The sequence below is a fragment of the Artibeus jamaicensis genome, unplaced genomic scaffold, assembly GCF_021234435.1.
Source record: "Artibeus jamaicensis isolate MK-2021 breed Jamaican fruit bat unplaced genomic scaffold, CSHL_Jam_final contig_373, whole genome shotgun sequence".
NCBI classification, from domain to species: Eukaryota; Metazoa; Chordata; class Mammalia; order Chiroptera; family Phyllostomidae; genus Artibeus; species Artibeus jamaicensis.
In genome coordinates this window covers 102,401-120,063 of record NW_026521807.1, presented here as the reverse complement: position 1 = coordinate 120,063, position 17,663 = coordinate 102,401, and the positions used below count along the sequence as shown (strand labels likewise).

The window sequence follows — 17,663 nt, the reverse complement described above, 5'->3', positions numbered from 1 at the left end:
ACACTTTTTACACCTCATTGACCATTCTGCGTACATTTTTTGATGAGTTAGTTCATTGAAGGCAACATTAAGCTTTCTCATTCATGCAGAATCTCGTTAGGCCTTTGGTTTATCTCATGGCAGAGCATAAAATACTTGACAGAATTTGACCTGACAGCTTTACTGTTACGTGACATAGAAGAGAAGCTTAAAAACAACAAAAAAAGAGGGAGAAGTGAGTGATTTATCAGAGCAACCTATATTTTTCTCTAGAATCTTACCACCCTTCTCTGGCTTCTCTAAACTGTGGCAGAATGACCACAGGCCTAGTAATTTATGCACTCTTAAGTTAACCAATATTTTAAAAAACAAATAATTACAAATATTTAGGGGTGAAAAGGTCCTTAGGATTATCCCGTCCAGTTGAATCACATTACCAATGAGAATACAGGAGGCTAAAAAGGGTAAGTAACTTGCCCAGGGCCAGAGAGCTTACACGCTCAGTCACAGGGCTGACCCAGGAACCAAGAGCATATGGCTCCAGTTTCAGTGCTCTTCTTGTTGTAATATGTGAGTAGAATACTTAACAACAAGTTGATTCTTACAATGTTTTAGGAAAGGAAATTTCATAGAACCATGATAAACACTGTGTTACTTGATTTTACAAGTTGAGTAAAATAATTAATTGGAGGGCATGTATGATTGTTTAGATGCATACCTTTCTAGCCCCACTAGTGGTATGACCTTGGTCAAGTCTTTTCATCTGTAAAACTCCACTTTTTCATCTATAGGATATGGCTGATAAAAGTACTTTATTATATATATTATGTGCAACAATCTCTAAAGTCTGATATATGGTCACTTATCAGTAAATGTTTGCTGCTTGCTGTTACTGATTTATAATTTCTAGTTCTTTCATCTTCCTTTAAATACAAATAGGTGATTATTTTGCCAATAAATTGAGCATCGAGAGTGACTAGTAATAAAAGTAATGGATTTAAAAACAGATTTGTAAAAAATATTTTAGAAGGGGCATTTTGTGTATGTCTGAGCCTTTGAAATTAGGGAAATATTTTTAAATTTTATGTTAAATGTCATGCTATAGTTGTTTTTAAATTGTAGTCACAAAACACAACTTCTAAGTGAAGTATTTTTGCCCCTAGTAATGCTCCTTTATACAAATTTCAGGGTATTTAAATTATTGGACTTAAGGAGCACAGGATTTGGTTTGGTTTCATTTTGTGTATATACATATATATCTGAATGATCTTTTATAACTAATAAAAATAAGCCCAGATGTGATTATTTTTCTATGAAAAACATCAATCTAAGAAGGTTTAAGAACGAAAGATAATGGATTTCTGTTTCACTCTGTAACTAATTTAGTCATACTCTATTTGCCTGTTATCTGTAGTAGTGTTGTCTATGGTAAGCAGTCCTGTATGGATAGTACAGTGTTTTCTAAAGTGTGCTGACATATACTACTGGTGATGTAGGAGTTTTATTTTGTTTTTTTAATCCTCAGGGTTATTGATTTTAGAGAGGAAGGGAGGGAAAGAGAGAGGAAGAGAAACATTGATCAGTTGCCTCTCACATGTGCCTCTCAACTGGGCAGCTTACCCACAACCTAGGCATGTGCTCTGACAGGGAATTGAACCTGCAACCTTTTGGTATACAGGACAGTGCTGCAACCAATTGAGCTAGGAGAGATTTTTAATTGGTATTCAGGTGAGCATTTAAATTATGATACTTAGAAATCATAGTGCTGATTAGGGAAAAGTATAATACATCAAATTTGTGGTTTCATAGATTTTGTAATTTCAGATGAATGCAGTGTTTCTAAAAAAGGGAGTTGAGATTCTGATACATGCTATAACATGGATGAAGCTTGAGACCATTATGTTCATGAAATAAGCCAGGCATAAAAAGAAAATTACTGTGATTCCACTTATGAGGTTCCTAGAATAGGCAAATGTATAGACACAGAAAGTAAAATGGTGGTTAGCAGGGGCAAGGGGAGAGAGCAGTGGGGAACTCCTGCTCAGTGGGCACAGAGTTCTGGAAAGGGAGAGTGAAGGGCGAAGGCTGTACAATAGTGCGGATGTACATACCACGGCTGAATTGTAAACTCAGACTTGCTTAAAGTGGTAAATTTTATGTGTATATTTTACCAAATTAAAAACGGGGGGATGGGATGAGAGGTATGTGTTTAAAAAATAAATTGAGAAAAATATTAAATAGTGATAATAGACACTCAACACACTGGGGAACATGCTGATGGTGGTATGAAGGCAATTGAAGTTCAGCCAACAGTAGGGTAAAGGGAAGATGGATGGCATCTCTGGGCCACACTGGAAGAAGAGGAGTTGTCTTGGGCCACACATTAAATATATAAACACTAACGAAAACTGATGAGCCAAAAAAAAAAAAAAGGGTTTAAGTACATTTACAATTTTATGTTGGGCCACATTCATAGCCATCCTAGGTTGTGAGTTGGACACCCCTGCTAGGGAGACCTGGCTCGTGGTCCTGTCTTACTGCCGCAAACTAGTGTTTTATTTTAAGGTCCTTTTCTGAGCCATAACATCTTACTTACATAAGCTTCTGATTGATTTCTGTTGAAATTCATAGTTTTATTCTTCTTTTATAAGTTACCCGGAAATCTGTATGGTATTGATTTCATAAATAGTTTATGTGTTCTATTTCTAGGCTTTGATTATTAAAATAAAATAATACATTTGATTGAAAATATACATATTTGTATAAAATCAGGTTCCCAGTCATAAACACCAAGTTCTTTTAAATCTTTAAAAAATTTTTAAAATATTTTTTATCGATTGTGATATTACAGTTATCGCAGTTTTCCCTCCTCTTTCCCCCTTCCACACTGCTGCCCCAACCCTCTAGCACTCTGCTCTCCCTTAGTTTGTGTCCATGGGTTGTACATACAAGTTCTTTGAGTCCTTTGTTTCCCATACCATTTTTTATCTCTCCCCGTCTACCTTATGCCTACTAATTATGCTTCTTCTGCCCTGTACCTTTTCCCTCCTATCCCTACCTTCCCCCTCTCCACTGAAATCCCTCCGTGTGATGTCCATTTCTCTGCTTCTGTTCCTGTTCTAGTTGTTTGCTTAGTTTTTATTCTCATTGTTTTTCTTTTCATTTAGGTTCATTTGTTGATAGTTGTGAGTTTGTTATTTCACCGTTCATATTTTTGATCTGCTTTTTCTAGATAAGTCCCTTTAACATTTCATATGATAATGGCTTGGTGATGATGAACTCCTTTAACTTGACCTTATCTGGGAAGTGCTTTATCTGCCCTTCTATTCTAAATGAAAACTTTGCTGGATAGAGCAATCTTGGATGTAGATCCTTGCCTTTCATAACTTCTAACACTTCTTTCCAGCCCCTTCTTGCCTGTAAGGTCTCTTTTGAGAAATCAGCTGACAGTCTGATGGGAACTCCTTTGTAGGTGACTGTCCCCTTATCTCTTGCTGCTTCTAGGATTCTCTCCTTCATTTTAATCTTGGGTAATGGTAATTATGATGTGCCTTGATGTATTCCTCCTTGGGTCCACCTTCTTTGGAACTCTCTGAGCTTCCTGGATTTCCTGGAAGTCTATTTCCTTCCCCAGATTGGGAAAGTTTTCCTTCATTATTTGTTCAAATAAGTTTTTGATTTCTTGGTTTTCCTCTTCTCCTTCTGGCACTCCTATAATTCAGATATTGGAATGTTTCCGATTGTCCCAGAGTTTATGAGAGTCTCTTCACTTTTTCAAATTATTTTTTCTTCATTTTGTTCTGGTTGGATGTTTATTTTTTCCTTTTGTCCCAAGTCATTGCTTTGAGTTCTGGTTTCCTTCCTGTCACTGTTGGTTCCTTAAATATTTTGCTTTACTTTGGGTATCCTTCATTTGTTTTTTCATTTTTCAAATAAGCTCGATGAGATCTGTGAGCATTTTTATTACCAGGGCTTTAAATTCTCTACCAGGTAGGTTGGTGATCTCCTTTCCACTTAGCTGTCTTTCTGAGGCTCTACTCTGTTCTTTCATTTGGGCCATATTTCTTCGTCTTGGCACAGCTGATGGCATAACCATATGTTTATTTTTTACATATTCTTAAATATTTTTTATTAATTTTTTTTTAGAGAAGAGAGTGGGGAACAAGATGGGGAGAGAGAAAGAAAAACATTAGTGTGAGAAACATCAGTTCTCTTCTGTATGCACCCTGACCAGGGATCCAACCCACAACCTAGGCATGTGCCCCCACCAAGAATCAGACCTGCAGCCTTTTGGTGTATTGGACGAGGCTCCAACCAACTGAGCCACTGGGCCAGTGTGGTCATATGTTTATTTTTTATTTAACTTTGTATCATGGAAATTTTTAAGACTGCACAAATCAGAATCCTTTCCTTGGTACATCTGGTTGCAGTCTCTCTTAAGTGTCCCATTTTTTCTTTGTTACCTAAGAATACTTGAGCAATGCCTAGTGAGAGCTCATGGGAAGTCACCAGAACCAGAACGCTTTCCAAAGCACGGCCACTCCCTTGGGCCTTTCTCCCGGGGTGAACCCATTAAAGGGCACCCTGCCTTTATTGCCAGGGCTCCTGCTGGCTTCTCTGGGATCAGCTGCCCTACTGCAGTGGCTGCCTCACAGCACCCATCTCTGCCTCGGATTTGGGGGTCTGAACAACTGTCATCGTCCCATTGGCTGTTGGGGTTGGGGAAGCACATGTCCTTTATCTTTCAGAGCTAAAGAGTTCAGTCTTTCATTTAACTAGGAAAAATGTTGTTCACACTCTGAGTAAACAGTCAAACTAAAAACTGAAGTGAAAAGCAGCCACCCATTCTCTTTTCTTTTTCTTGGTGTGGACCTGGGATCCAACGCACAACCAAGGGTTGTGGGTTTGGACCAGGTTTGGATCCCTGGTCCAAACCTTACTCCACATCAAGGGTTTTCTAAGAGCAGCTCAAATAAAGTTAGGGCCTCAGAGCAAGGAGGCCTTCAGTTCTGAGAGAGACTCACCCAAGTTCACCTAGTGTATAATGGGAACTGGTGGGGCACAATGGGCCCTTGCTTGTACCTAGCATCAGTTTCAGTCTGCTGGGGGGCCCTAGGTGGGCTTTTTCAGAATCCTGCCACACTGTGCAAAGTAAATTTCAACATACGAAACATCCACACTTGTGGAGAATTTTTGTAAGAGTTTATTTGAGCACTGAGGATAGTGGTAGGGAGCAGGATCTCAAATGCTCCCAGTGTCTTTTAATTTACATTAGTTTCCACTCTTTTCTTTAAACTCCATGCTATATATTTATTAAAGAAACTAGGTTATTTTAAATTTGACATACTTGTTTAATGGCTTGACTAGATTAGGGTGTGATATTCCTGTTGCATCACATCAAGATGCATGTGCCTGCTTCACTTACTTTTAGATAGGTAGGTTAATGTGGGTACACAGACCTAACACAAACTAGTATATAGACATATTCACCAAAATATTCAAGCAGGAATGCTCGTAACAGCGCAAATGCCCATTAGTTAGCTGTTGAATGGCTAAATTTTATTTGAATGTGATGGAATGAAAAGCACAGCAATAAAAAGAAACAAATTAAGTGATAGATGCAACAGAACTTATGTTTCTTGCAGAAATAATGGATGGAAAGAGCTGACACAATATATAATTGATATCAGACACAAGAAGTTCAAAAGTGGGCAATATTAATGTCTCATTTAAACATCGTAATACAGACCAATGAAACAATACTACTTACTAAAAAGTTCTTTCTCCCACTCATTGAGATGGCCCTTACTCATGTACTCAGTTTCCATAGGCATTAGGGTGTATTTCTAGATCTTGTTCCATTCCTCTGTCCATTCATATGCCTGTATCACATTGTTTTAATTATAGAAGCTTAGTAACACCTTTCAATATCTGACAGGGCTTGCACCTTTCACCAGTCATTGCCCTGGTTTTTTTTTCAGGATTTTCCTAGCTTTTCTTGCTTATGTATTCTTTCAAGTTAATTTTATAATCAACATTTCTTTCTTCAGGAAAAAATAAAACCCTACAGGTATTTCCGTTAGGAGTGCATTAGACTAATAGATTATTTTAGAGAGTGCTGCCACCTTAATGATGTTGAATTTTCCTTTCCAAGAACATGTTTTGTCTTTCTTGTTCACTTTGCTTCTTTCGGGAATGTTGTATTCCTTATATAGGATTGGTATTGTTTATTGTTAAATTTAAGCCCATTTTTATTTTTGCTGTTGTAAATGCGGTCTTTTCCATTTATGATTTCTTTTTACTGGTTATTATTGTGTATATGGGGATTTGATTCCTATGTGTAACTATATCCTGCTGTTTCACTGCATTTTCTTATTTGGAATAGTTTTTCCATTGATTTTTTTTGGGGGGGTTTCAGTTAAATGTATTATTTGCAAATTGATCTAGAGATAGTTCATACACCCATACCCAGTTGTTATGCCCCTAGTATAATTGCATCGGCAAGTACCTATATAATTTTATTCAGTAGTGGAGTCATTTTTCCTGACTTTAGTGGGAGAGTGTTTAGCTTTTTCCCATTAAGGTGCTGTTTGTTTTTTTTAAACAGCTGTATGTATGTATGAGAGATATAATTTATATACTATAGCATTTACCCATTGCAGCTGTTTAGTTTAATGATTTTTTGTTTTAGTAAATTTATAGGGTGGAGCAACCATCTCCATGATGCGGTTATAGAACATTTCTGTCATTCCAGAAAGTTCCCTTATGTCTTTGTATAGTGACTCGTAATGTTGACAACTGTATGAGGATATATTTATTTGTGTGTTTATATGCAAATACATATATTGTATACCTGTATAGATGTATTTATATTATTTTAAGAATCACCATTAATTCCTGTCCTATTTTATTTTTAATTTTTAATTCAAATGATGTTTAAAAATATTCTTTTCGACATACATTGTTAAGTCAGCAGACCAAGTTACAGTCTGACTTGTCATAGTGAAAAAGACCTTTTCTTATAATAAAATGTTGAGATGTTACAATAAAAAGTTTTTTCTGTGAGAAAAGGAAGCTAGCATTTCATATTCTGAAACATTTTGTCCCATGTTGTTTGTTAAAGAGGATGGCATTCCCTGTGGATATGCTGGATAATTGCACTCATGAGGAATTGGAAAATTCTGCTGAAGATTATATGTCTGATCTAAGGTGTGGGGACCCTGAAAATCCTGAGCGTTTTTCTCTTCTCAATATTACGGTAAGGTGTTCTGCAGTGATTTTAATCAACCTTTTCAGTTGAATTTGTACATGAAAATAATATCCTTTTATTTTTTTATCACTTTAAAGTGTTAACTAGTCATTTTTGAAATGTGTATTAGCAGACATCAGTAAAATGGATAAATATTTGTTTGTTAGTATAGTAGCATGATCAAGTTTTAAAAAGAAACTCTACAGGTTATTGCTTAATATTTGCATTGTGCCTTTAAGATTGAGTAGTTAACCAATTTTGCTAAGACTGATTATCATTTGAGCTAACTCAAATTTTTGTTAGATTTGCAATTTGTGATATTAATATATTTTTAAATAAACAAAACACTAAATCACACATTTTTGTGTCACAAATCTTTCCTTTTATAAAATATTAAAATAAAAAATTCAAATTAGTAAGCTGTGATATATTGCAATGGGTTATTAGACTTGGAATCATTGGAGTTCCACTGTGAACTTTAGGGTAGGTAGATGCTCTAACCTCTCTAGCCCTGAGACTTTTCTTCTGGAAAATTATGTTCATTTAAGGTATTCTTTAAAAAAATCTTTTCAAGTACCAATATTTTCTCATTCTCTAAATGGAAATATTGTCTGTAAATGGGGAATTGGTGTTAGATTAATGAAGGCACAAAGATTTTAAAGTATTGCTTTGTATCTCAAAAAGTAGGAAAAAATTTACCTATCTGGTATCTTTTTTTACAGAATAGAGTCTCCCCCAATAGTTTAAATAACATGATAAATTGTAGTTGTTTTTTAATGATTTTGTAGACCATACTATTCTTTTGTTTTTACTTAATTAGACTTATGGCTAGAGCACAGTAATATTTATTGAAGTAAACATTCTTATTTTTCCCCAAGAGAATAAAGTTCCACAAAAGGAAATTCTCATTTACTTTTTTTGAGACTAGAAATACCTTTTATGAAATGAAGTTATATAATTAGCATTAATGTAGGCTAAGTTAATATTTTGGTAGAATCATGGTGTTTTTGTCCTGTATTTTTTAACAGACTCTTCACTGATCTTTAATCAATTGTCATTTCAGATTCCTATTAGCCTGTCAAATGTAGGCTTTGTACCTCTTTATGGTGGAGATCAGACGCAGAAAATTCTTGCTCTTTTTTCACCTGAGGACTCACTCACAGGTCTCTTTTTTGCTTAATCTTTAAAATTAAGGAGTTTTTCTCCAAACAGTTAAAAGTTTATTAAAAGGTAGCTACATGAAGGAATTTTAAAAAAAAGAAAACTTGTTTCAGACTGTAAGTTTAGGAAAATACAATTCTTAATTGCTTACAATTAAATGCTTAATGAGTAAAATAAAAATGGTATAAATGGTGCTACATTGTATGTTTTAAAGCACGGGTGTACTTAAGAGTATCTATATGAACCTTAACAAATAGTAATATTATATACTTTAAGACTTAAGACTTAAATGTTAATAATCATTTATTCTATTTTAGCTGTGGCATTTTACCTTGCTGATCAGTGGTGGGCTATTGATGATATTGTGAAAACATCTGTCCCTTCTAGAGAGGGGCTTAAGCAGGTAATAAGATCCTGTAATTTTAAAAGTCTTTCTTAGGCCATTTCGTAAGTTCGTTTTCCATAAACAGTGGTAGTTATTGAAGTTATTGGGCTCTTTTTTCCATTTTACTATAACAAGTTTATATTAAACCCTCAGAGTTTCATTTTCTAAACGTATGTGAGAATTGTGTGAGGAAGAATGAATACCTATGTGTTAGTTGAAATATAGTTACCCATACCAACTTCAGCTTCTGATTTTCTTACTAGGTAGTGAAAAAGCTAGTTCTCTTCGTGTATAGTTGCTTAGGTCCTCTGTCTCTAGGAGACACTGGCCAAGAAACTTGCTTATCAGTAGGGCCATTTTGGGAGGGTCTCAGCAGCCTACGGCAAAACTTGCTCTTTTTTTTTTCTGTCCTGGTCACTGTTCTATCAGATACTTAGAGGAGACATAACATAGATGGCATGAATATCAATTCTGCATGCCCTAGTGCTACATGGGAGACCCAGTCTGTGAAAGGCAGAATTAAGAAACAAAAAAGGGAGGATCTAACATAATGAAAATAAATAGGGATAAATGGAAGTACTATCTGTAAGTTCAAAAAATTAATTACACCATGTAAACCATGAAGACACACTAAAATAGCAATACACATAAGAAAGAGTGGGCATTAGTTAATTAGAATATAAATGAATATAAGCAAAAAAGCTAGTTTAAAAGCCTTAAGTTTATTTAGCAAAGTGCTATTGTCTTAGCAATACCTTTATTGTTTATATCTGTATACCCATTATGATACAAATATTAGGGATCTGGAGCAATTTTCAAGGAAGAGGACTGGAATAGCAGAAGTACCCCAGATTGCATTAAGAGTAGTCTATCTTTCAATTGTTTAGCATTGGTACAAAATTTAGGGGACCATTATGGCAGTCTTCAGATATTCGTAGGCTGTATGGCTCCAGAATATCAAAGCATATGTTTGGAAATAGATTTTAGCTAAGTATGAGGAAGAATTTTATGCTGATCAGAGCTGTTCAAGGTAGGAATGGGTTGTCTTATAAGCTAAAGAGCTTTGTCATTTCATGTGTTGTTTGTCACTGGAGATTTCCTATTAGGGATGATTTTGAGAGTAGTGTGTATACTCTCAAAATCATGAAAGAGTTAGTGCTTTCAGATTTAGTGCTTAGTGTTTAGTAAGCACTAAGAGTTAGTGCTTACTCTTTCCACATACCTTACTAGAGGTATGTGGAAAAACCTCTTTTTTTTTTTTTTAAGGAAACTTTGGAGAAAAGAGTCTTTATGGATAAAACTCTTGTTTTTAGCAGTAAAAGGCCTGTTGAGGAAACCCCACTGTTTGATGTCAGGTCAGAAAGTTGGTAAGGGGTGGGGGCGCTCCTGTGACTATGTAGCCCTGCATGTAAGAAGTGAAGCCCAGTTTCCGTTTTGGAATTGCCCCAAGTATGTTTTCACTAGACTTACCCAGTGCCACTATCATCACTCATCAGGTCTGGCAGGGTGTGTGTGTGCGCGCGCACTCGTGCCCACGCACGTGTTTGTGTGTGTGGCTGTTGGTGGGTAGGAATGTATTCCTTATAGTTAGACAACAAAAACACAACTGTTCAATGAACACTTTACCTAGAAAAGATGCGATAGATTCCTTCCCCAGGAGCATTATGGCTTTGCTCGTCAAATGAGGTAATTGTTCTTAAAGTCTTCAGGGGATAGAGAGCATGAAGCCTTTTCTCTCTCTCTCTTTCTCCCCCTGTGAAGGCTGAAATGGGGTGAAATAGGGTTGAAACAAAGGCGTGATGGAGGCAGCATTTAGGGTGGTTGAGACCCCTCATTTAGGCAGCTGGAAGCAGAAAGAAAACACTAGTGCCAAAGAGGAGATGCTGGGGATTGGTGCACTGCAAACTCTTGTTGCCTGTTTTAGAATTTTGCTGAGAGGTAGTGTCCATGCATAATATGGATGTATGGAAATGGATTGTCATTAGCACAAATGATTAACCTTGTCTCTGTCATAATAAAATGTTTACTGAACAGTTTGAATGCATTCAAAGTTCTTTGAATGCCAGCATGAGGTATGAAGAAGAGAGCAAGGTAAATAGCATTTCTGAATTGATGCATATTATAACTGTTGTGCCTGGTGTTTGACTCTCTTTGTAGGTGAGAACTCTTGGGGAGAGAGTGGTTCTGTATGTTCTGAATCGAATTATTTATAGAAAACAGGAAATGGAGAGAAATGAGATCCCATTCCTGTGTCATAGCAGTACTGATTATGCTAAGATTCTGTGGAAGAAAGGAGAGGCCATTGGGTTTTATTCAGTTAAGCCTACAGGTGAGTCTTTAAAAGTTATTTAAACTGTATATAATGGAAACCTTTTCAGACCTCAACTGTATCATTATCACTTTTAAGTGAATCTTGAGTCAAATTGAGGTGATTTTAGTTAGTCATTTGGGGAATATTTTCTTCCTGTCATTCAGTAAAGGTGAGGATTATTAGTAAGGTCTTTAAAAAATAAAAATAAATGTTTGTCAGAAAGAAAAATGTCTCCATATGTTGGAGAGAGAGCACCTCAAATTTATCCATTTTCTCCTTTTATTTAAACCTAGCAGGGATGTCCAACCTGCAGCCCACAGGCCACATGCAGCTCAGGATGGCTGTGAATGCAGCCCAACACAAAATCATAAATTTACTTAAAACATTATGAGATTTTTGGGTGATTACATGTTACAATGTATTTAATGTGTGGCCCATGACAACTTTTCATCTTCCAGTGTGGCCCAGAGACACCAAAAGGTTGGACACCCTGAAAATTTGTTTACTGTGATTCTGCTGTCAATATTCCCGGCTCCCTTTAAACTCTTGTTTACCTGTGGACCAAATGCATAGCCCTTTCCTGTTTAGTGCTGCTGATTTAGCCTGACATTAAAGGCAGCTTTGCTAATTACCATGAAAAACAATGTACTTTAATATATACTTAGAGAACTGAAATAACTTTGAAATTGTGACTCTTCTAAAGTTTGGATTTCCTTTCCTAAGACTGTACTCTACCCTAAGAGACGGGTGCAGCTTCATCTTGTTTTCTGTTATTCTATTCATTTGATCTATAGATGTACTGGTGCCACAAAGCTCTAACCTGCTTACTCCATGTGTATAAAAAAACAAGTAACAAAATTGGTCCTGTTCTGTACCTTGACCAAAAGACCTTTCACATAATACGCTCACATTATTTTTCTGTCTTTTTTGCATTTCAGACATTCCCAACTTAGCCCTTCTGGTCAGATCCATTGTAAAGATCTTATCAGATTCATTGCTGGTTTGAAGAACAGTTGTGACCAGTGACTTAATCACATAATTAGTATGCATTTATATGAGACTATACATATAGTTAGTAAAAGGAAGGCTACTTTCTCAAGAAAAAAATTGTAATCTAGAGTATCAAATGATTTTAGTGTTTAGTAAATACTTTGGTTCTCCTTTAATAGTCTGTTTTATTGTTGTATAAATTTGAAATAGAATCAATAATTTGTGTAACTACAGAAAGATATTATTATACAAAGGCAGAATAATACTGTTTGTTAGACGGAAGCTTACTGCTGCATTGTATAAAAGGCATCACTTGGTTGCTTTTAAAATGCTTTAGTAATTTTAGGGCTGGGTTGTTGTTCAATTTCTTTATGCTTTGTTTTATACAAGATAATTCCTAGGGAATTGGAGGCTTTTCACTTTTCATACTGGTTCCAGGGGAGTTTCCTATTTGAAACTAGCATAGATATTTTGAGAACATATTAATATTAGTTTATACTTTTTTTGTTTAAATCTTGCTTTAGATGAAAGACAGTTATAGGGCATACCATTCCCTTTTAGTATTTCTGATCACTATTTGATTCTAGGAGTGTGTTCTTCTTTGTTTTATGTGTCTTTGGAACTCTCCCTCTCCTCTTTGAAACCTGGCCTTTCTTTTTGCTTGTTCTGGTAGTTAACTCAATTTTATATTGTGGAGCTTCCAGGTGCGTCCAAATGCTACTTTTGTAGCACTTTTAACACCTTAACTTTGCTAATTTAGACTTACATCCTTGCTATATTAATTTTTGTACTTTCCTGCTCTATGCTCTGGCTCTCATCAACCAGATAACAATGGAATTTAGGTGTGCTTACACTAGCCTTTGAATCAGTAACAATTAAATTTAGTCTGGAAGTTTTTTTTTTAAACAATACTAAAACACTTTGTGATAGAAGTATTCCTTACATATTCAGGAAAAAAAACCTGTACCAGCAAAAAGATAAAATTTTTACAATATAATGTTCTGGTTCAATTAAAGCCTTATGCAATCAGTTATTTATGATTTTTTAATTAAATAGCAAATCAGTATATATGGATAATAGTTGGGTTATAAAAATAATCTTGATATATAAAAGGAGGCTTTGTTTATGGGGTTAAATCCTATTACAATACAGTGAAAGTGAAGAAACTGTATAAATTCTTTTTTGCCTGAAGAAAGAGATTACTGTGAAGGACATAATATTTGTTTGTTTTTTGGGTTAAGTAGATGTTGGATTATTAAAAATGTTTTTTTATGCTAGGTTATTGTATGATGTCTAGCATAAGGGAGCTCATAGAGGGAGTAACATCACTACATCAAAAGATTTTCTGGTCTTGTGTACAGTTATTAAGCAACTTTATCTATAAAAATAAAAAAACAGGAATAGGATTAATGCTGAACCTTGTCTCATTCTGATAGTAATAATTCATTTGTGGACACATAAGTTAAAAAAGGTGAGCCCCCTACTTCATTAAGAGATGTATTTTCAGTAAAATTTTATTTTTTGCTCAATAATTAGTTTTTCAAATGTGGAATATATATGTGTTCTTATCCATTATGTACTATAATTAATTACAGTAATAATTCAGAATTTCTTTTGGGTTGATATGTAGGACCTTACGATCACAAGAAATTAAAAAAATTTACATTTATATACAAATACATTATTACAGGGAATAATGATTAGACCATCAATAAATTTTCAAGTACAGAGATATATTACATAGGATAACATTCAGTAGAATAAATATAATGGAAATAGAAGTTCAAGGAGAAAATGGAACAATGAAAAAATTTTAAGTGTTAAAGAATAATTAGTTCAATAGTAGAGAAATAATTTGTTCAATGGATGATGATAATTATAAAATTGATAATAGTTTTTAAGATCCTTTGATATATTTAAGAGATTGATTTATTGGTTTTTGTTTTTAAGTCAATGTTGTTTAATTGCAAAGGGAAAAATGGTACATTTACATAGAGAATCCTGACATTATGTTAACTAACAGACATTATAGTTAACATCCCCAGGAATGAGACATCAATATCATGGACCCCAGATCTGTGATTTACTGAGAAGGGCATAACATGATATCTGTGGTATTTTTGCCCAAAATGCATTACCTCAGTTTTATCATGAGAAAACATTAGACAAAGCCAAGTTGAAGGTTATTTTACAATATACTGATCAGTAATCCTGAAAAGAATCAAGATGATGAAAGACAAGGAAAGGTAGAGGAATTATGAAAGGCCAGAAATTAGGGAGAGACTAAAATAAATGCATTATGGATTCCTGGATTGGATCCTGAAACAGAAAATGGAAACATCAGTGGAAAAACTGATAAAACTGGAATAAGGTTTGTAGTTTAGTTAATGATATTTTATCAGTATTGATTTCCTGATTTTGGTAACAGTACTTCAGCTCTGTGAGATGTTAACATCAGGGAAGTTGGGTGAAGGATATATGGGAACTTTTTGTATATTTTTGTAATTTCCCTGTCAGTCCAAAATTATTATAAAAAGAAAATGTTTTTTAGAAATTTAATATGCTAAAGATTATATCCTTTGTAATTATGGAAACTTAAAATGAAAATTTTAGGTGTTAGCATGTGTTTCAAAATTACTTAATAGCTACGTGAGCAAAATAATTTCCTTTAAGGTATTTAACTTGACCAAGAAAAAAAACATCTAAAAATGCCAGTATAAATGGTATCTCTGGGAGAGGTTTTAACTACATCATCTCTCTGTGAATCTCATTGTTGGTAGTTATTACCAGGTACACAGAGCTTCTAATTGGTTTTTTAATTTCTTTCCTAACTATAAACATCTCAGGGAAAGCCACCGATATGGAAGTTGGAGATGAAAGCAAAAAAGCATAAAAACATTTTGGAAGAGACAGATAATGCAAACACAAAATAAAACAACTCAATTTTCGGAAGGTGAAAGTAGTCATTGCATTTATGAAATGATATATTAAAAGTTGAGGAAATTGATCAGAAAGGAGAACAACAACCACAACCACAACAGTAAATCCATGGAAAATAAGAAAGAAAAGATAAAAATTAGGGGAATGGCCTGAATAACAGATATTTTAGAAGGAGAAAACAGAGAAACTGGAAAGGAAGACATCACCAATGAAATAATTTAAAGAGAATTTCTTGGAACTATAGAACAATGTATTTCATTTTAAAAGGGCCCATTGAACATCCATCACGATGAGTTACAATAGACCAAACTGAGATAGATTATTACAAATTTTCAGATTATTATGAACTTTGCAAGCCTCAGTGAGTAAACAATTTATACAAAGGATCAATAATCAAATGATTATATTTCTTAACAGTAACACTGAACATGATTTCCAGTGTAAATCTGTGCTCAAATGATCAGTGAAATACGAGATTAAAAGAAGGAAATTTTTATAGTTAAATTAGAAAAATTTATCTCTCATGCACCATTTTTCAGGAAGGTAGTAAGTAGAGTGTATGCTCTTCTAAAATAAGGAAGTAAATGCAGAAAGGGAGATGACTGATCAGGGAACTGAGGAAAGTAGATCCCAAATTGTAGGTATGTAATAGCTCCAGAGCTCTTCTGTTCAGATTGGTAGTCACTAGCTCTAAGTGGCTATATAAATGAAAATTAAAATTCAATAAAATTAAAAATTCAGTTTCTCATACTAGTTACAATAGCTACTTACAATGTGGCTAGCAGCTGCCACATTGAACAGTATATACATGGAATGATTTCATCATTAGAGAAAATTCTAGACAACACTTTTATAGAGGTTGACCTATCTAGATTGTAATGGTCACAAAGTTCTGGGACACTGATTCAAGAATATGGAATGTGTGATGTACTTGAACTTACTAAGATTTACAGTTAAGGGAGATTTTGGGGGATCAGAGGTCGATAATAGTGACAAACCATTATTAAGGGAAATCAAAAAGTAGTGCAGGAAAAGATAAATGATCTGACTACATGGCTTAGTTGTCAAAAGTATATAAATATACATACATTCGTGTAAATACTGAAAATTGATCCAATCAAAATTACAAATTACTGTAACAGGGTAATGCTAGGGAGCATGTTTAGGAAATGTGTTTATGGTTAGGATGGGATGAGGGTGTGTGAATGTACCTAAGAGCTAAATTGTTATTTTCCATACTGGAAAGTCAGTTCATTATTCCTGAAGTGGAAAAACTAAAAGTAGTAAGTTATTAAGAGATGTGAAAGTAAAAACCAAAAATATCAGTTAAATGATTCCATAGTAGTAGTTTCTGGAGAATAGAGAGTATGTTTGTGTGTTTGGATCAGGGAGGCTGTCAAAGGACTGCTTTTTTCCCAACAGGTCGTGTAGAACTGTTGTACTGTAAACAATGTACATGGAAAACTTTGATAAAAACACCCTGGCTAGTGTGGCACAGTGGATTGAGCACTGGCCTTTGAACCAAGGGGTCGCTGGTTCAGTTCCTAGTCAGAGCACATGCCTGGGGTGCCGGCCAGGTCCTGGGTAGGGGGTGCACAAGGGGCAATCATACATTGATGTGATTTCTCTCCCGCTCTTTCTCCCTCCCTTCCCCTCTCTCTAAAAATCAATAAAAATCTTTGAGGAAAAAAAAATAAAACTTTGATGAAACAAGCACTGAGCATTTTAAAATATGGAACTAATTCTAGAATCTTATTATTATTGTCTATCACAAAACTAACTGAAATTTATAAATTGTTGTGGGAGCTATTGTGATCAGATCAACCTGTCAAAAGAGCTGTTCTACAAAACTGCTAATGAAAGAAAGTTTATATGTTACGAAAAACAAAATGAGAAACCCACTTGTTAATTCAGTGGAAGTTTTGTAAATATTTGCCTTATATCAGGAAATGTAAAAATTTGTAGAAAGCAGGTTTAACATTTTAATGTAGACAAACAGAGAAAAAGACAAAATTGAGGACCTGGCCAGTGTGGCTCCATTGGTTGGGTTTCATCCTGCAGACTGAAAAGTTGCTGGTTTGATTACTGGTTGGGGTGTGTGCAGGAGGCAGCCACTGTTTCTCTCCCACATTGATGACTGTCTCCCTCCATTCCCCTCTCTCTAGAATCAGTAAAAGGAAAATAAAGACAAAATTGAGGATATTATTTTTAGCTGCTATTTTGGAAATGTCTGTTATTTAGCTTTAACTGGAACCACCTTGATCCAATTTGAGGACCCATATTTTGGGAAAGCGCAATCTAATCAACACCTACTGCAAATCATTTTGTTGACTCACACTGCCAAAGGAATTTATGATCAATATTGGGAGACATTTTTTATTGATATTTTTATAATCTCCATTTGAAATGATTTATAATGGGAGCATTTTTCCTTCTCTTCATTTGCTACTCAGCTCTTCTTGTGACTTTCAGACTATTGTACTGAGTGCTTATCTATGATTTACCCTCATTTTTTGGACAGGTTATTCACTTTCTGTTCACTAAAAATCAGATTTCAGGCCCTAACATTATTTTAAGGAAAACATAACTGATATAAAATGATAAGTATTGCTAGTATGGCTAGAAGCAAAATGTAGCAGACGTTTGTG

At 34.8% G+C, this 17,663-nt stretch overlaps 1 protein-coding gene across 9 annotated transcripts in view; it reads left to right on the top strand.

Annotated features, from left to right (window-relative positions):
* The window catches only part of FAM169A (family with sequence similarity 169 member A), a 55,907-nt gene that overhangs the window by 11,299 nt on the left and 26,945 nt on the right, over positions 1–17,663 (top strand). For 7 of the 9 annotated variants that reach the window (XM_053664459.1, XM_053664458.1, XM_053664460.1 and 4 more), the window contains exons 2-5: positions 7,103–7,237; positions 8,292–8,391; positions 8,707–8,792; positions 10,932–11,103. In XM_053664459.1, coding sequence (XP_053520434.1) covers positions 7,106–7,237; positions 8,292–8,391; positions 8,707–8,792; positions 10,932–11,103 — 490 coding nt within the window. In that variant the 5' untranslated portion in view covers positions 7,103–7,105. Of the gene's footprint in view, positions 1–7,102; positions 7,238–8,291; positions 8,392–8,706; positions 8,793–10,931; positions 11,104–17,663 lie in introns of those variants that run through there. The other 2 variants (XM_037163418.2, XM_053664462.1) reach the window with 2 other exon arrangements.